The sequence below is a fragment of the Trichechus manatus genome, unplaced genomic scaffold (assembly GCF_000243295.1).
Source record: "Trichechus manatus latirostris isolate Lorelei unplaced genomic scaffold, TriManLat1.0 scaffold00006, whole genome shotgun sequence".
Lineage (NCBI taxonomy): Eukaryota > Metazoa > Chordata > Mammalia > Sirenia > Trichechidae > Trichechus > Trichechus manatus.
The window spans coordinates 6,389,709-6,410,090 of NW_004443942.1; the positions used below are offsets into that span (position 1 = coordinate 6,389,709).

General features: G+C 41.9%; 1 protein-coding gene across 1 annotated transcript in view; it reads left to right on the forward strand.

Moving 5' to 3' along the window:
- Positions 1–20,382, forward strand: part of SPON1 (spondin 1) — a 336,829-nt gene that overhangs the window by 195,143 nt on the left and 121,304 nt on the right. Inside the window, exon 6 of the mRNA XM_004369665.1 lies at positions 10,863–11,011. Coding sequence (XP_004369722.1) covers positions 10,863–11,011 — 149 coding nt within the window. The remainder of the gene's footprint in view (positions 1–10,862; positions 11,012–20,382) is intronic.

A 20,382-nucleotide genomic window follows, 5' to 3' on the forward strand; every position in this document is an offset into this window, starting at 1 on the left:
GTATCTCATTGTAGTTTTGATCTGCATTTCTCTAATGGCTAATGATTGTCAGCATTTCTTCATGTGTCTGTTAGCCACCTGAATATCTTCTTTGGTGAACTGTCTGTTCACGTCCTTTGCCCATTTTTTAATTGGGTTATTTGTCTTTTTGCTGTTGAGGTTTTGCAGTATTTTGTAGTTTTTAGAGATTAGATACTGATCTGATTTGTTGTAGTCTTGGCTAGAATTTTGTCGAGAATTTTTGCATCTATATTCATGAGAGATATTGGCCTATAATTTTCTTTTTTTGTGGTGTGTTTGCCTGATTTTCATATCAGGGTTATGCTGGCTTCATAGAATTAATTCCAAAGTGTCTCTTCCTTTTCTATGTTCTGAAATAGTTTGGGTAGTACTGGTATAAGCTCTTCTCTGAATGTTTGATAGAATTCTACAGTGAAGCCATCTGGACCAGGGCTTTTTTTGTTGTTGTTGTTGTTGTGAGTTGTTTTTGTTTTTGTTTTTGTTTTAATCACCTTTTTAATCTCTTCTCTTGTTATGGGTCTGTTCAGATTTTTGACATCACTTTGTGTTAGTTTGGGTAGGTAGTGTATTTCTAGAAATTTATCCATTTCCTCTAGGTTTTCAAATTTGTTGGAGTATAGTTTTTCATAATACTCTGTCATGATCCTTTTTATTTCAGTTGGGTTTGTTGTAATGTCATCCATTTCATTTCGTATTTGGGTTATTTGCATCCTCTCCTGTTTTTCCTTTGTCAATTTGGCCAGTAGTTTGTCGATTTTGTAGATCCTTTCAAAGAAACAAGATTTGGTTTTGTTGATTCTTTCTATTGTTTTTCTATTCTCTAGTTCATTTATTTCTGCTCTGATCTTTATTATTTCCTTTCTTCTGGTGGCTGTGGGCTTTTTTTGCTGTTCTCTTTCTGTTTGTTTGAGTTGTGTAGTTAATGGTATGATTTTGTCCCTTTCTTCTTTTTTGATGTATGCATCTATTGCCATAATTGTCCTCTGAGGACTGCCTTTGCTGTGTCCCAAAGGTTTTGGTATGATGTGTTTTCATTCTCATTTCACTCTAGGAATTTTTTTATTCCATCTCTGATTTCTTCTATTACGCAGTGGTTTGTAAGCAAGGTGTTATTCAGTTTAGATGTAATTGATTTTTTTCCATGCTCTTCCTTGATGGTATTGTGGTCAGAGAAGATACCTTGTATTATCTCAGTGTTTTGGATTTTGTTGAAGGTTCCTCTGTGGCCTAAGATGTGGTCTATTCTGGAGAACGTTCCATGTGTGTTGGAAAAGAATGTGTACTTTGCAGCTGTTGGGTGGAGTGTTCTATATATGTCTATGAGGTCAAGTTGGCTGATTATGCCCTTTAGGTCTTCTGTATCTTTGTTGAGTTTCCTTCTAGATGTTCTGTCCTTTACTGAGAGTGGTGTGTTGAAGTCTCCTACTATTATTTGTGGAACTGTCAATTTCTCTTTTCAGTGCTATTAGAGTTTGTTGGGTGGATAGATGTTTATTATGGTTATGTCTTCATGACAGTTCGTCCCTTTAATCATTATATAGTGCCCTTCTTTGTCTTTCATGATGGATTTTGTTTTAAAGTCTATTTTGTCTGAGATTAGTGTTGCCACTTCTGCTCTTTTTTGATAGCTGTTTGCTTGATATGTTTTTTCCATCTTTTGATTTTTAATAAATTTACATCTTTGTTTCTAAGGTATGTCTCTTGTAGGCAGCGTATTGATGAATCCTGTTTTTTTATCCATTCTGTCATTCTCTGTCTCTTTATGGGTGCATTTAGGCTGTTTATGCTCAGTGTTAATTATTGATAGGTGTGAGTTTATTTCTGTCATTTTATAGTGCTTTTTTTTGTATCACCCTCATTTTTGAAGGATATTTTGCAGGGTACAGAATTCTAGGTTAACAGTTTCTTTTATTTATTTATTTTTCTTTTTCTTTCACATCTTTAGAGGTGTCATTTCATTGTCTTCGGTTTGCCTTGTTTTTGAAGGCAATATTTATGTTTGTCTTTGTTTCCTTGATTGTAGTGTGTCTTATGTCCCCACCTCCCAGCTGCTTTTAAGATTTTCTCTTTATCTCTGGATGTTAGCAACTGATTATGATGTGCCTAGGTGTCATTTTCTTGGTGTTTACTGTGCTTGGGGTTTGTTGAAATCCTTGGGTCTTTAGGTTGATATTCTTCATCAAATTTGGATAACTATCAGACATTGTTTCTTTGAATATTTTTCTAACCCAATCTCTCTGTGTTCTCCTTCTGGAATTCCAATTATTCATATTTTAAATTACTTATTATTGTCCTACAGGTCACTGAGACTCAGTTGATTTTTTCAATCTTTTTTTTTTCCTCTGTGCTTCATTTTGAATTATTTCTATTATCCTATTTTTCAGTGTACTTATATTTTCCTTTGCCATGTCCTATTACAAGTATTTGTTTTTCAGTTCTAGTATGTCCATTTGTTTTCTTGGTTTTTTTTTTTTTAATAGTTTCTGTTTCTCTGCTGAGATTTCCTCCATCTGTTCACTCATTATTTTCATATTTTCCTTTAATTCTTTGAACATATTTATAATAACTGTTTTAAAGTCCTTGTGTGCTAATCCCAACATCTCAGTCATCTCAGGAGCTTTTTTCCTGGCTATGAGCAGCATTTTTTTGCTTCTACACATGCCTAGTAATTTTTTTTTTATTGTATGACAGACATTGTAAAGTTACCTCGTTGAGTGGGTTTGTTTTCTTCCTTTAAAGAGTATGGAGTTTTGATCTGATACATGATTAATTTACTGGTGGATATACTTGATTCCCTTTCAAGGCTTATTTTTTAAGCTTTATTAGGGTGAGTCTAGAGAAGCCCTTACACAAGGACTAAAGTAGTTTTACTCCTATGTTGTGGCCTTTCTAGAGTCTCAATTAAATGCCCAAAATGGTCAACAGGGTCTCTCTAATTTGGATGGTTGGACTGCCTACGTCTTCAGCATTGAGTGACCTCTGGATTCGCCATTCAGCTCATAGCTTCCCAGTAGCTATTGTCTGATAGGCTTTGTGGAGTCTTGCCCTGCACATGTGCTGCTTAGTGTTTGATCAAAGACTTAATGGGACCTCTACGCAGATTTGTGAAGCTCTTTCTCTGTGCAACTTCCTCCTCTCTGATATTCTTACCAGTAAATCCCATCTACCTCACAGCACTGAATTCCTATCTCTGCATCCTCATCAGCCAGACTGTCATGCTCTGCACCACAAGCTACAAAGTGTCCCAGGCAAAAAGCCAGGGAAACATGGGGCTCACCTCTTGTGTTTCTCTTATCTCAGGGATTATAGTTCTTTGCTGTTTTCCAGCATCTGAAAACTTATGCTTTATGTATTATGCCCAGTTTTATAGTTATGTATGGCTAGAGGGCTAATCCAGTGCTATTTGCTCCATCAAAGCCAACAGCAGAAGTTGTGTGAGCGTATATAATTTTGCAATTTTCTATAGACAGGGATATCTTATTTTCTTCTCTACTTAACATTGCCTTCAAGGTAAAATAAAAAATTCCTATGAAGACATTCACATTCCTTAGTAATCTGCCTGGCTGATTGGTCTCATCTCTGATCATCCCTTCTTTACAAACACATAAACACACATGCGCACACACAATGCATTGACCTACTAGTGGTTTTCTATATGCCTCAAGCTTTTTCTTATACCTATGATTTTGTACATACTGTTCCTTCTGCAAAGTTATCCTCCCCTTAAGCCCCTATTTGCCTTGCTAATTCCTACTTATCCTTCAGAATTTAGCTCAGCTGTCATCTTCTCCAGGAAGCCTTTTCTTTTCTTTGTGTGTGTGTGTTTTAATCACGCTATGTTTGTCCTTTCAAAGCTGTATCGCATACACTTTACTGTAATTGCTTGTTCTCCATGCCCTCCACTTCACCCTCCATACTGAAAATCTCATTACAGGGACCAAGTCTGATTCATCTCAGAGTCTCCATAGAGAGGTTTTGACAAATTTTTTCTGTAAAGGGCCAAATAGTAAACCTTAGGGTTTACAGGCCAGATGGTCTCTGTTGTAACTACTCAACTCTACCACTGTACTGTGAAAGCAATCAAAAACAATATATACACAATATATAAAATATGAAACTTTATTGGATTAAAAAAAAAATAGGTGTTGAGCTGTAGTTTGCCAGTCCCTGGTCCAGCACATAGTATATGCTTAGTAAGTGTTTATTGAATAAATTAAGGTAATAGAACAGAATAACATTATTGGAGGCCTCAGAAGAAATGGAAGAGAAAGTAATCAATAGCCTAAGTGCAAGAGGTTTCCCTGGAATAGGGAGAGACACTTCTTTTGAGACCTTAGGAAGGAAAAAAGGCTAACTGAGTGCAGAAGACAGAAAGATAGAAAACTGAGGAATTTCTGCCCCAAAGTGAGAGACATTCCCATGCAGAGTTTTTGCCAGGAGACCATATTAAGATGGGATCCTGAAAACCAGAACAACTTGGTCAGAGTGAGTTCCTGAAGCAGCCAAGAGCAGAAAGAGCCAGAAGGCTAGTACAAGCTGTGTCCTGGGCAGAACCCAGGGGTCAAATCCAGAGGAGCCAAGTTCTGTAGCCAAATCCAAAGCATCAAAAATCAGGAAGTTTCTGGAACTGATCCTAGAGTGATAATAACAAGGGCAAGAGGGAAGTATGATCCAAGACAACTCTTGTGAATAGTGCTGGTAGGTCCAGAGCATTTTTCTATTAGTCACGGGCCACACAGTGCATGGATGAGTCTGTAGATGGGTTGACCTTACTCTTTTCAGAAGAGTTTAGTGGTAAGGTCATCTACTGAGAGATAAAAGGGAAACAGGAAGCTGTGACTTTGAAATTGGAGGAACTTGGTTGTAGCTACAATAGCAAATTACATAAAAGCCCAACCGGGATCCAAAATAGGGCTGAGAGGCTATGAGTGAGGCTGAGGTTGAATAACAGGAAGTTGTAGCATATACAGTCACCGAGGTTGTAGGACATTCTCCAGTGAAGCTCTATGAATGGGTGTCAAGGATATAAATACTTGGTTTTCTATAGGATTGAGATTGGTAAGGGAATGAAGCCACTGGCAACAGAGGCCAGGAAATATGGGTGGTCACTGAACACCTGTCATGTGCAGAATATCTGAAAGAATCTATCATCTACAATGCAACATGCCTCCTCCAACATCAGACAAAATGCCATACGTGGTTCTTCCTTGATCAGTGCTGGACTTTCAGGCATCATCGTGAGCACTGTTAAGTTGGCACCAGCTCTAACAACAGAAAAAGTGTCAGAAAGGAGGTTAATGAACACACATTCAGGATCTCTCTGGAGTGGCTTTCAGACCAGTGAACGTGGTTGTCCTATCAGTATCTCAGACTCAAAATGTCTGTTCATTTTCTTCTTCCCAGCTTTCCATCTGCTCCTGTTCTATCTAAACTTCATCCAAGCTATTGGGAATAAACATCTAGACTTAGATATGTGTAGGCCATTTGAACACTGCTGGAACCAGTGAGGAGCATGCTAAACCAAAGAGCTATGGTCGTTACCTGAGAGCTGAAGGAGTTGGCGAAAGTGTTTGCTTCTCTGCCTCTGCCTCCTAGGGCTGAAACACCAGTATTTCTCAGGTATTCATTTAAGAAAGCCACAAACATTAATCTGGACCCTTTATCCCAGGCTTCCTGAGGCTTCTCTCTTTTTGTCTCTTCCCCTATTTCCAGGAGGGTGATGAGGCCCACGGGTAAACCTCTCTGTGTCCTATCTAACTCAGATCTGCTTAGCTGTCTCATCTGCAGGCCCTAGACCACTAAGTACCATTTACATGATTCCTTGCCATGTTTTCAGACTCAGACCCTTGCACCTGACATCCCTGTCATCTCAGCCTACCAGCTCAAAATCAAACTGCCACTCAATCATCTGGTCACATTCCCTTTGGTCCCCGTGCCTTCCTGAAACTTGTCTGAATTTGCCCTGCCCCATCCCTACTTACGTTTAATTTGACTGGATAATATTTATTGATCCCATTTTATGTGCCAGACACTAATCATTCCCTCACAGACTTCATATAGGAGGATGGTCATTAACAGTGTCCCCACTTCATAGATGAAGAAACTGAGGTTAAGAGTGATAAACTAACTTGTTCAAGCTAGAAAGTTGTAGAACTGAGGTTAGAAGACATGTTAGTCTGAATCTAAAAGCCAAAGTTTTAACTACTTCATCAAATTGCCTCCCAAGGACTGTCCAATCTTCCCTCTTATTGGCTCATATCTCTAACCCCTTGTTCCCATTTCCTTGGCCACTGCCCTGTGTTAGACCCTACACAACTCATGCAAGGAATATTGAAAGGCCTTCTCTGGGGTCTCCTCACCCTTGGACCCCCTCCCTTCCTGCCACTGTGCATGTCCTGCCAGAGATATGGTACAGTGTGGTGGAGAAGAGCTGGGCTCTGGTGCCAGACAGACCTAAGTTTGAATCCCAGCTTCTTCACTCACCTGTTTCTGTGATCTTGGGTTAAATCACTTACCTTCTCTAAGTTTTCTCATATGATAAATGGAAATCATGACAGTATATATATCAAAAGATTTTTCTTTTTTGAGTGTTTAATGAGATAATGTATGTCAAGTTCCTTGGCACAGTGCCTGGCACATAGTAAATGCTCTGTATGTGTTAACTATGGTTATGTCATTCTTTACAGAGGGAGACCTTCATTATGTTCCCCCTTTCCCAATGTCCTTTACCATGGATGGGCTGTTACCACTCTCCACAGCTGGCCCTGACCTTCTTTTTCATCTTACCTCACTTTACTCTAACTCTCCAGTCCACCAGATGGTCTTCTCAGGTCCCTGGGCCCCCAGTAGGATATAGGGAAGAGACCATGTGCTCTGGAGTCAGATGGACCTGGGTTTGAACCTCAGCTTTGCCCATTGCTATTCTGTGAGCTAGGGAGGTTACTTAACCTCTCTAGACCTCACTTTTCTCATCTATAAAATGAGAAGAGGTTGTGGTAAGGATTGCATCTAGGAAAGCATCATACCTAACACTTGATAGGTGTTTAAGACCTCTTATCTATGCTGTTAATAGAATTCCTGCCCCTGCAGTCAGTCGCATCAGTCTTCCCACCTAAAATTTGTCCTCCTTTCTATTTATCTAAGTCTTTGGAAGCTCTCCTCCCAAAGAGAAAGTTCCCATGCTCCCTTATTTTTTGGATTCCTCCTGTGTGTTCGCATAGTGCTCTATATATGCACATGTACATTTCTGTACAGCTTTCATAGTATTTTCCAGCTCAATTAATTCACAACTCTGGGAGATAGTCCAGCCTAGTGATTATTATTCCTGTTTTTAAGAGGGAAACAGGCTCTGGAAGATTGAATGACTGATTCATAGTCACTAGCGGAAGCCTGAGCCGTGTCTGTGGCTCCTGGTCAGCGTGCCTCTCTCCCCTGTACCATTCTGTACCTGTGTGACTGCCGCTTCCCTGTTAATCAACAGCCTTCTTAGTGTTAAAATTACTTTTCCATGGGTGTCTGCCTTGTTCCCCAAGGGAGGATGTAGCCTGGTTCCTCCCCCTGCTCTAGTATCTTGCAAATATCTGTTACTTGGTTGATGTCATTCAATGTTTTGAAATTTGAATTAATGTGTTTATTGCAAGACCACTGCAGGAAACTAACGACTGTATTGGCTCGCAGCTTGAACAGGCACACTGAAATTTTATCCAAGCTTAAGAAACCACACCAGCAGATCCCATATGTCAGGTGCCTGCTTTTCTATACTCGGTGACTTTGGACTTTGATTCTTTGGATTTGGGGGATTCGGAGTGAGCTATTCCATCCCCTGCCCTGTGTTCTTGTTTCTATAATAACCCGATCATGCTGGATTGTAATTAATCTGCTTCTCCATCCACTTTCCCCCACCCCAGACTGTCAGCCCCTCTAGGGCTAGCACTATATCTGATGCCTGTCAGTGTCCAGCACCTGCCAATGTGCTTGGCGCATAGTTATTGGAAGTGAAATGAATAAAACAGAAAGACCCATCTGAGTCCATCCTCTAAACGCCCTGTGGGTGAGCTTGTTCCCATTCTCTTACTTATCTTGTTTCATATTATACAAATTTCTTATCTCTTATGCTGAATTAAGGACAGATTTCTTGTTTTGCTCACTTTTATAAACTCCTTAACAACCAGGGGGGAGAAAACTGTAATTACTGAGTGTTTATTCTGTGCCAGTAGTGATTTTACATATATTATCTCATTTTAAAAGTAATTTAATTCTCATATAGGTCGATGAGGTTGATAGTATATGTGAAATCACTACTGGCACATAATAGGTCAATAAGGGAGCTGAAACCCAGGGAAATCAAGTAATTGGAACTTGACCAAGTTTACACAGCTAGTTAGTGGCAATGCTGGGATTTGAATCCCTGTCTTCCAGCTGCCTCAGTGATTAAGAGCTCGGCTGATAACTAAAAAGTCAGCAGTTCAAATCCACCAGCTGCTCCTTGGAAACCCTGTGGGGCACTTCTATTCTATGCTGTTGGGTCGCTATGAGTTGGAATCGACTCAATGGCAACGGGTTTCATTTTTTTGTTGCTGTTGTTGTTTCTTCCAGCTCTAAGGCCAATGCCTTTTTTTTTTTTTTTAACAGCATGCAGGATAGCTGAGTGCTTTAGTCTAGCAAGTATCAGAAAGTCTGTGGAACTTAGACTTGAGTATAATCAAATTAGATCGCATCTGTTGAAGCCTGCTCTCTAGTGCTTAAAATATACATATTGCCACCTTCTCATTTTACAGATTTGATAAAATGCTTCAGTAACATGTACGGAGCAGCTAATGCATCAGACACAGTGCTAGCTGCTGGGGATCAGCAATGAGACAGGCTCCCTCAGGGAGCTTACAGTCTAGTGAGAAAACAGACATGCAACAGTGATAATAAATGTGACAGAGAGTAGGGCTTAGGTCTGCTCTGAGTGTTCTTGCGAGGCTCATGAGTAAATCATGAAGGAGGAATGAGAGTTAGTCGAGACAAGCAGGAGGAGAGCACAGAGGGAAGAGCATGTGCTAAGCCACTGAGGTGCAGAATTACAGGTAGGATGGGTCTGCAGCTAGCGGGTATTTTGGTGCAACAGACTGGACTCTGAAGCTAGTCTCCCTTTGGCCATATCATGCACCAAAGAACACAACTGGCTACCAGCTCTTGCCCATAAGCAAGCAGCACTCTTGGCTTAGAAGACAACTAGAACATTCTTCTCTCCCAGGAAATGAGTTAGAGAAACAGCTGGCAGCATCTTCCATCTGTCTTCTCTAAGGAGATGTGGACTAAAAATGGAGTTTGCATTTTCCATGATGTGTTGTAAATAATGAGCAAGCAATTGGTGGATTCACATGGCTATGTCATCTGCCCAGGGCAGAGTATGGCTGCATTCAGCAGGCAGGAGGTTGCAGCCTGGCTTTGTGCCCATGTTGTTGATGTGCCACTAGAGGAGAGGACCTGGGGTAACAGGTAGCAGGTGGAAACAGGACCAGGCCCTGTTCAGAATTATTTTCTGATATGGTGAGGCCGGGGGGAAGGTTCTGCCCACTCTAGGCCACCAGGTACAAATGTCATTTGGTTCACCCAGTTCAAGTTTCTCTCTTCAACTGTGCCTGAAAATGTTTTTTAACTTGAGATTTTATCAAACCAACCAAAGAATCGCTGAGAACTGAGCTAACCCTATATGTGAATTAACTATATGTAATTTAGTCAGTAATAAGTATATATTCATCTGTATTCATCACATGCAAATAATATGCCAAAACAAATTCAGTGTAGTGCTGGTGTTGACTATCAATACGCCACCACCACCCCCATCTTCCCTGCTCCCTAGGCGTTGATAAAATTCTCAGGTGAAGTTCTTTCTTGGTCCTGCCCAAATCTTATTCTGTTCTCTCCCTGCTCTTGAGCTGTGGGTGAAGTCCCTCCTGCATACCACTATAGTCACTATCCTGTGTGATTGTCAGCATACCACTAGGGACTGGTGACTTCCATGTATCCAAACTGCCTATCTCATCCTTTAAATGTGGCTAACCTACCTGCCCCTGATCCTAGAAGCTACCTAAAGCCAGCTGAAGACAACAATGCTTACTTTATGTTCGAGAATTGCTTAAGGCTCTTATCCGCTTATTCTCTTTACCTTCTGTTCTTTGTTCATCTTTCCAGCTCTCCACTGCCATTTTGCTCCCCTGATGCACTCTTCCATGCTGTCGTCTGGGTGATTTATCTAAAATTCAAATGTGACCATGTCTTTCCCCTGTCCCGAACCCTTCAGTGGTTTCCAGGCCCTTTCAAATCACATCCAAACTCCCGAAGCATTTAGAAAAAGGCCGTCAGTGAGCAGGCTCCTTCCTACCTCGCCAGCATCATTCTCTACCTCTTCCCTTGACAGTGTGTGACACAGAAATGCTGAATTACTTATGGATCCCCAAACACACAGTGTCATTTAATGTTTCTGAGTCTTCCAGAAATAGCCTTTCCTCCCTGTCCTGCCCTAAAAATCTGATCAGCCTTGACAATTGTCTCAGCTGCCCCCCTCTCTGAGACCCTCCCAGACAGAATTCATGCCTCTGGGCTGCCTCTGTGTCTTGTTCGTGCATCTGCTATTGCCCCATCCACACATTCCCAAGACTTCTTGCTTACTGCTTCTGGAGAGCAAGGACTCTGCCTACTGCTGACTGAATAGCACAGGGCCTAACACAGAGTAGGTGGTTAGTCAGTACTGGTTAAATTGTTGTCCAGTTACACCTTCTCCCCATCATTTAAAGAAATTCATGTGTCAACCACGGCAACAATGCTAACTGCATCCTGGTTGGCTTTCCCAGGTCGGGCCAATCACTGGTCTGCGATCATTGGCGGATCCCACTCCAAGAATTACGTGCTGTGGGAGTACGGAGGATACGCTAGTGAAGGTGTCAAGCAAGTTGCAGAACTGGGCTCACCGGTGAAAATGGAGGAAGAAATTCGACAACAGGTAAGAAAATCTTACAGATTGACCAAAACTCAAAAATAGGGTGAAAGCCTTCCTTAGATTTCTCTCCCAGGAGCTTGAAATTTGCAGTACTGTGTGCTGGACAACTGGTACCATAGGAAGCTAAATCTATTTGCTGAGTTTGGGGGTTTTATGTCAAGTACAGAACAGAGGCACAAATGTTCATCTGTCTCAGATTTTTCCTGAATGCCCTTGTATTTTCTTCTGCTTGTGCTGCTACTGTGGCTGCATTGTTGGTATGTCATGTCTCTAGTCTCCTGAGAGTCAATGTGGAGAATTACCATTTTCTGACTGTGATAAAGGGTTGGGGACTGATGTTCAAGCTGTCTCAGCCAACATCATCATCTCCAAAAATAAACGTTTATGTATTGGCACATGCTTTTTGCAACTATGTCTTGAGGGCTTTGATACATTAGTCGGTCATTAGTCACAATCATCGTAGACCAAAGTACCTTTTATGTACCATGTCATGTGGGCCCAGAAGCTGTACTGTTATCTAGGCCCCCATTCATACCACTAAGAGATAAGGGAGAAATAGCCCATAATTCTTTTCCATTTGTTCAGCTTCCAATGCCATCATCCTTCATCAAAAGCCTGATCCAGTCAGCACTAGACAGAGGCTGATGAGAGAATCTTGGAAGAGCCCCAGGTTTCCTATGGCCATTAACATGCTGCCGTATGAAGAAGTGGCATCCCCTTTAACTGTTACTACCCAGTCTGAGAGAGCTAGTGGGCAGCCAGGTCTCACTGCCTACCAAGAGCTCGGAAAGGAGTAAGGAAAGAGAAAATCCTGCTTGGGATATGGGCATTTCACAACACAGGGCACTGAGCGGCTGCTGCCCTCCTCCGGCACCACGTCTCCTGAGTGAATACAGTGGGCCTCAGGTCTCCTCCAGGTGTGGAGGAGAGACCTAGGCCCGCCCTCCTTGGCTCAATGTGCGAGTGCTCAGACCACACACAGGAGGGTGAGCACAGCTGAGGCCCCAGTGCTTCCCCTTGAAAGCTACCAGCTGGACTCTAAAGTGCCCACAGACCCCAAGTTGAATCCAATAAAGGTCACCCTGACTTCTACTGTAATCCTTGGAGGAATCCTTTTGGACCAGAGTCTAAAATGCCCAGGAATTATCTTGTTTTTCTTATTAATTTCATGTAAAGTCTTTTCTCCTTTTTTCAAAAGTTGGACCAGATGTTCTAAGATCACATGTTATTCATCAAAAGTTTATCCATCTCACTATGTTGTGTTCCTCTGACTCTGGTTGCCATGCCTAGTAATTGACATCACGTATTCAGGCTTTGTCTAGGCCACATCCATCTTTAAAATCATGGAGGTCTCCATGCTGATCCTGTGCTGTCTGGCCTGTCATGGCGGGGGGCTGTGGAAGGCGGGGGGGCTTGTCTGGGATTCACTTTACTGGTTCGCAGACATGTAATTGGGACACACTGGTTTGTCAAGATCTGCTGTGTGGTTTGTTGAAAGTAATTTGTTACAAATCATGGTTAAAATACTAAAGTTTACAAATAAGGTCAAGAGTATCTTGATAATGTTAGCTGTCTTGAGAGGTTTCTGGAGAGAAAACAAGGATTATAAGAAGCCATGACTATGTTGTGCCAGTGGACATCATGTGTCATGTGTCGTAGCAGTAAAAACGTTGACAATTGATGTATGAGATCCCCCAGTCTAAGGAATATCCGTTTTAGAAAACATTCCTTGTTTGGTGATTTCCCCAGATTAGCTTCTATACCACATAGGCAAGGCCTGTCTATCCCACCTGGCCAGGCTTCCTGACATTTAATTATAAAAATAAGTTTAATTATGGGCACTACGTATGGAAATTAAGAATCCAACTGAGCAAGTCTCAGTGTTTATCACTACCTTTTAGGACCACGGGCACCCTCACGTCTAGACTGAGAGGAAGATATTATTATCCCCATTTTACAGACAAGAAAACTGAGGCACAGTCAATTGCTAGAGAATACTAGATGAGAGACTTGAACCCAAGTCTCTCTGATTCCAAAGCCTGTACACAGGACCAGTGACTTAATTTGAAAGATCCAATGAAAAATGAAAACTTGAGGTCCCTTGTCCAAAACGTATTAAGAATTTCAAGACAGTGACAGCAGAACATCAAACCAAGCATGGGGCCCTTCTAAGCATAGGGCCCAGTGCCATTGCCCAAGTCACAAACCAATGAAGCCAGCCAGCCCTGCCTATACATCTTCCCTGCCCCACACAGCTGCCCTGCAGGGAACCCTCTCTCTCTAGCCTCTGCATCAGGCCCCTGGAATAAGCCCTGTTTGTAGTACCCTGACAGCCATGCTTCAAACTCCCCAGCTCCTTGGAAAGTCAGTTGAATAGAGTGATTTCAGATCCCTTCACTTCCAAACAGTTTTTAGTTTTAAATATTGTCCTCTACAAGCACACAGTTTATTATATTTTTTCTGAATCAGGTAAGAAACAACATAAAAAGGAGCAAGAATATGAATCCTCCTAGAATATAAAATTGTCCTCTGAATACCCAGAGAACTTGTTTGAACACATCTACAAACTAACACCGTGTTCTCAGCCTTTAATACCTTATATCCTACCAATCGCTCTATCAAAGAACTCGAGTCCAACCATGATGAAACTAAAAAGCCCGTTTTTTCCAAGATGTTTATATGCTTACCAGCATTTTCTTATTATAGACTTATCACTCACTGCAAGTTTCAAGGGCATTAAAAATCACAGAGGATATTGTTGGAGGTAAATTTTATGCTAATGGCTTTCAAATACAAATGAACAAAAATAATAATTCCATTAGTAGTGGAAAATTGTAATAATACTGTCGAGTATAAATTTTAATGTTACAATAACTGTAAAACACCAGGAAAGTTGATGAAAAATTATAACAGTGTTATTGGCAATCATGATGCTGGTGTCTGGGGAGGGTCGGGGAAGGACACAGTGTACACTCCTTAGCAGGGGAACAGAGGCAAATGCTTCCTGGTGGCCAATGGGAACTGAGAATGAGAACTTCTCAGCTAGGGCTAGCCTGGCAGGTCACAGATGGGTAAATCAAGGCAGGTGGAGGCAGTAGGAAATGGTAGATTACGCTTGTAGGTAGATGTTGGAACCCAAGGTGAGCTGATGCATAGTCACTGTTATGGAAACTCTGCAGCCCACTTAGACCACTTCTATTTCAGCCAGCATACATTTATGGGGTGTTTACTAGATCCGGTTCTCTGCTAGACATCATCCCGAATATGGTGGCCCCATTCACCCAGTTATGCGTGCTAGAAACCTAGGCATCATCCTTGAGTCTTCCTCCACCCACCTTGCAGCTTCTCTTCTATTAAATTCATCCAGTTCGCTCTACCCTCATTGCCAACACTCTGTGTAAGAAAACCAGTTGCCATCGAATCAATTCCAACTCATGGTGACCCTATGTGTGTCAGAGGAGAACTGTGCTCCATGAGGGTTAAGTAGTTTGCTAGGCCTTTCTTTTGAGGCATCTCTGAGTGGACTCAAACCTCCAACCTTTCAGTTAGCCCCTGAGCATGTTAACCATTTGCGCGTTAACCCAGGGACTCCGCCACGCTATCTAAGCCATCCTCATCTCTGCCTAAATTGCTGCACTAGCCTCCTGCTCTCCTGCCTCCAATCCACTTCTTATTACCTTTGCTGCCGCAGGACCATCTTTATAAAACACAGTTGATCATACCACTCCCTCAGTTAAATTGTATAATGGCTTCTCATTGATCCTAGAGTAAAATCCAAACTTGTCATAGCTTGAAAAGTCCTCTGTGATCTGGCCCTGTCTTACCTGTTGGATCTTATTTCTTGCTGCAACTCTAAGCTTTGCCTATGCAGAACCTCTTTCAGTTTCCCTAAAAAGCTGTGCCCTTCTTGCATCTGGGCCTTTCTCAGGCTAGAATATCTTCCAGCACCCCTTTAACTGGTGAACTTCTGTTCATCCTTCAGTCCTTCCTGGCAGCCTTCCCCGATTCTATACTAAATTGGTCATTTTGCCAGGTACTCCCCAGTACCCTGTACCTCCTCTATCATTACAATCATCACACTCTACCCTAAGTACTTGTTTGATGTCTCTTCCTCACTAATTTATTCATTCAGTAGCTTCACTGAGCACCTACTGTATGTATTGGACATACAGCAATGATCAAGATAATTCCCTGTCTTCATGGAGTTCCTTTCAGGTCCTACATTCTAATAAGGGAGATAAGAAAAATAAGTTTTTCAAAAATAATTAGATATAAATTATAGTAAGTTGCAATAAACAAACATAGAAAACAGTGGTAAAAAGGGACCTGTTTTAGATAAGGTAGTCAGGGACAGTCTCTTTAGAAAGCAAACATTAAGCTGAGACCCAAAAGAAAAACATGGGGAAGAGTGTTCTACAACAGCATATGAAAAGGCACTGAAGCAGAAAAGAGTTTATCGTGTTTGAAAAACTAAGAGAAGATGGGTGTGGCAAGAGGAGAGTGAATGAGGAGGAAGTGTGGCACAAAACAAGACTAGGGTTGAATGAAGGATAACATTACCCCGAAAAACCCGTTCCCACAGAGTCGATTCCAACTCATAGCGACCCTATAGGACAGAGTAGAACTGCCCCATAGGGTTTCCAAGGCTGTAAATCTTTAGGGAAGCAGACTATCACATCTTTCTTCCACAGAGCAGCTGGTGGGTTCAAACAGCCAACCTTTCGATTAGTAGCCCAGAGCTTAACCACTGTACCACCAAGGCTCATTTATTTTACCCCTGTTGTTGTTAGGTGCCATCAAGTTGATTCCAACACACAGCAACCTCATGTACAACAGAACAAAACACTGCTCAGTCCTATGCCATCCTCACTATCATTGCTGTGTTTGAGCCCATTGATCCAGCCACTGTGTCAGTCCATCTTGTTGAGTCTTCCTTTCTTTCAACGACTGTCTACTTTACAAAGCATGATGTCCTTCTCCAGGGACTGGTCCCTCCTGATAACATGCCCAAGTACATGAGACAAAGTCTCACCATCCTCACTTCTAAGGAACATTCTGGCTGTACTTCTTCCAAGGCAGATTCATTTTTTCTTCTGGCAGTCCATGGTATGTTCAATATTCTTCACCAACACCACAATTCAGAGGCATCAATTCATCTTTGGTCTTCCTTATTGTCCATCTTTCACATGCATGTGAGGTGATTGAAAATCATGGCTTGGGTCAGGCGCACCTTAATCCTCAAAGTGACATCTTTGCTTTTTGACACTTTGAAGAGATTTTTTGCAGCAGATTTGCCCAATGCAATATGTAATTTTACCTCTACTCTGAGGAAATTCACAGATTTGGTGGAAAATAACTATCTCCATATAGTGTAGGTTCTTGGTTACTTTAGGGAGATCTCTGCCTCAGCTAGGGAAATGCAGACCCACACTGAACTTTGACAGTTCTTGAATGTGCCATTCTCTGAATCACCCCAAACTTTAATAACGGCTGTGCCCTTTGGTCAGAAGACCTTTCCTCCTCCTCCTTTCAGCTAATAACTGTGTGTGTAATTCACAGCTTAGTTGAAATGTCACCTGCTCTGGGAAGACCGAGTCTAGAGCCCCTTCTGGGCTTCTGGAGCTCCCTCTGCTGTCTTTCGCACCTCCTGAATTGTCACTGCTTGCTTCCTTATCTGTCTCCCAACTAGACAGTGAGCACCTTGAAGGCGGACACCTATGCTCTGTATATGCTTTTCAAACCCACCTCTGCTTCTTTTCATACTATCTAATTCCTTCATTATGGTTACTTTTATCTCTTCAATAATTTTAAACACATCTAATTGTCTCTCTCAGATTATTCTATTATCTCAGGGTCTGAGGAACCAATTTTCCTTTTGATTGAACTTGCTTTCTCTCCCCATCACTAGTTCCCTCATTTGGTTTTGGGTTGTTTGTTCATCTTTAGCATTTTTTTCTCTTTCCTGTGGGAGTCTTGTGTACTCAACTTGTGATGCCTCCTCAGAATGATTTTGTATTTCCTTCTCTGGATCTCATCCAAGTTTTCATGTAATTTCTCAGCTTGGGGCTCCCCACTACACAGCTAGTGTAAATATGGACTCTACATTTACACATGAGAAAGGCCAGGGGTTTCTGTTTCTTGACGGTGACTTCTTTTCAATCAGGGTACTGGAAAGATGGCAAGCTTCCTAGCCACTTTACCATGGTGATTGGTGTAGTGTTTTCTCATCTTCTGTTCATAAAAAGGTAGCCATTCAAACCACCCAGCTTTATGCAGGGTTGTCTTGCCACGTCTCACCTCACACCAGCCCAAGACCTCCTCTCATCTCCCTGCATGGGCTTTAAAATGCCAGTCTCCAGCTCTTGGAGCCCATATCCCAATCCAGGACCCCAACTGGTCACCATGCGCCAACTCTTGCTTACTGTTCTGGGTTAGACTTTTCTCCCCATTTCTAAAACTTGGGGAGTTTTTCTAAACTCAGCTATATTTTTTAAAATATATTTTGTTCAACATTTCCTTGTAGCAGAAGAAAGAACCTTTTGCATCAGTTTAGTCTTTCATGTATCTAGATGTTCAACAGAGTATCTCCAGCACATAATAGTGTCTCACACATAATGGGATGCTCTATAAATATCTGTTCAATCAATGAATTGATTAATTAACAATCAAGGCATGAGTGTCTCCTTTATAAAACCATGAGCTTTGAAAGGCCAGCCCAATCATGAAACGTGCACTAGAAAAACAACTCCACCTTTAAGACTGATCTAGATTCAAGGCTTCCTGACCATTAAAAAAAAAAAAAAATTGCCATCGGGTCGATTCTGACTCATGGTGATCCCATGTGTCTCAGAGTAGAACTGTGCTCCATAGGGTTTCAATGGCTGTGATCTTACAGAAGTAGATCACCAGGCCTTAGTGGTGCCATGGTTAGTAGCTGAACACAAACCATTGAGGTCACATAATAGTGGATCCTAATATTGGAGTCCTGGTGGCACAGTGGTTAAGAGCTCGGCTGCTAACCAAAAGGTCAGCAGTTCAAATCCACCAGCCACTCCTTGGAAACCCTATGGGGCAGATCTACTCCGTCCTATAGGGTCGTTATGAGTTTGAATCGACTCAACAGCAACGGGTTAATAGAGGCAACAACTATTTCTTCTTTCAGAGGCCTTGCTTTGGCAGACTACTTAAACCAACAAGGAGGTTTATCACACCACCTGTGTGTCAAGAATCAATAAACAAGGAGGTGTTCTTTTTCTTTAAAGTTGAAAGTTTATAAGGTTCTGGAAACTGGTTGAAAGAGAATCTTCTTTAAATCATTGGAGATAACATACGTATACTAAAGTTTTGTTTTTCTGATTTTTTTTTTTCTGTTTTTCTGATTAAACTTTTAATCACTTCCTTTAACTAAAACCATTACCTAATTTCAGATGTTTTCCATGAATAGAAACATGCTGTATTATCCTGTTAAAAAAGTCACATGCATGTGCTCTCTCTCTCTTTACTAGCTTTTATTTATAATTTTAAAGAGTCAATGACCCTCAGTGCTTTTGAGAAGTAGTCTGGTATAATGGCTAAAAGCTTTGACTCTGAATAAATATTTCCTGGGTTCAAATCCTGGCTCCACCACTTCCTCACTGTGTGACTTTGAACCAGTTACATAATAAGGATGGTAAATAGTGCCAACCTCATAGAGTTATTGTGAAGACTAAGTGAGCTAATTTGTGTAAAGTGATTGGCACAGAGCCTATGCTCACTAAACGTTACCAATGATTACTGTATTTTCATTCTCGGGTCTCCGTTTCCTCATCAGTAAAATACTGAGTTTTTCCTAAGAGTACATCGAGGAACTAGAAAATTTAGTGATTCTAATTGTTCAAGTTCTGATTGTTCACATTCATTATGACCTTCCTCAGCCTGAGAATGTCCAGAGGATGAGGCTACAACTGGCATTCGCCATTCCCCAGGCTCTGCCTCTGCCCGCCTTTCCTACCCCTGTTCAACAACCTCATCTCCTAATACACCCTAACCCTCTATTCCAAAGGTGATCATAAACACTTGGAGGACAATAACCATGCTCCAAATTAAAAAGGAGCCACCACAAAACTCCATGCCCATTCCAACTCTATTCCTGTGCTCACACTCTTCCCTTCCTTGGAACGGCCTTCCCTGGAATGCTCACAGGAGCTAGTTCAAGGCCACCCCCAAACAAGACCTAGAGGCAGCCAAGAGGGGGAGACTTTCTCATGTGTGACAGCACATGAGCCAACGGGCTGCAGTGAGGACGAGGCTCCCAAACCTAGGGAAGGTGGTCCAATGATGTCCCTTTTGACTGTTATAACAGGAACCCACTCTAACTCAAGAAAAAAGAAAACTTTACTGTAGAGAGAAGATAGAACTCCTGAGAATCCAAGTTTGTATTGATTCAGAAAAGTGTCATCAGAACTGGAACTGGAAGGCATCAGGCTGAGACAACCATGTCTCCATTACCCGCCCCCCCCCCAACACACACACCTAGCCACAAGGTATTTTCTAAGCTCTTTCATGTAAATCTCTTCTTCTGTCCTTTGTCAGTAGACCTGCTGCCTCTGTTTACTAACGTTGCACATGGCCCCAAATGGTGGCTTTACGACCTTTCACCATGGTTTCCCATAACCAACTGAGCACTTTTGCTGACTCTTAATACTGGAAAGACATATTGATCACTGGACAGCTTGTGCATTGGTGCCCCCTGTATTGGATATCTACCACCAATCCAATCAGTGGCCACCCCTATGTAAAGAACTACCTAGCCTATTACCCTACACAGGGGCTGTGGGCAGGGAAGCACATACTAAAGAGAATTTTAAGTAGAGGATAAATTGATAGACATTTCAGGAAAGCAGTGGACTGGCAAGAATTCGACCAAGTCTCAGAGCCCCTGGCCCACGGACCAGGATTCAGGACAGGATGTCTGTCCTGCAGGAGGGAGGCGCACTAGAGAGAGCAGAGGCTCAGCACAAAGGAGAGGAGACATCAGCAGAAACCTGGGATGCAGAGCTAAACCTCTATGCTGGGTCTAGAGATTGGTTCAGCAATTGAGATGGGATCAAGGGCATTACTAGACGTAACTGAGGTTTTGGAAAGGCAGAGATCAGAGAAAGGGTATGGGGGCTGAGAGCACTGTCAAGACCACTTATTTGTACTTGCTGGCTGCTGTCTTGCATTGTTACTTAAGACTCATGGAGACACAGCAGGACAAGTAGGTAAACTTTAATCCTGGCTATATGGCTTCCTAAGTCGCCTAACCTCACTGAGCCTTAGATTCCTCACTTGTGAAAGGGTAATACTGACAATATGAACTGCAAATGTTAGTTATGAAATGATACATGTATAGT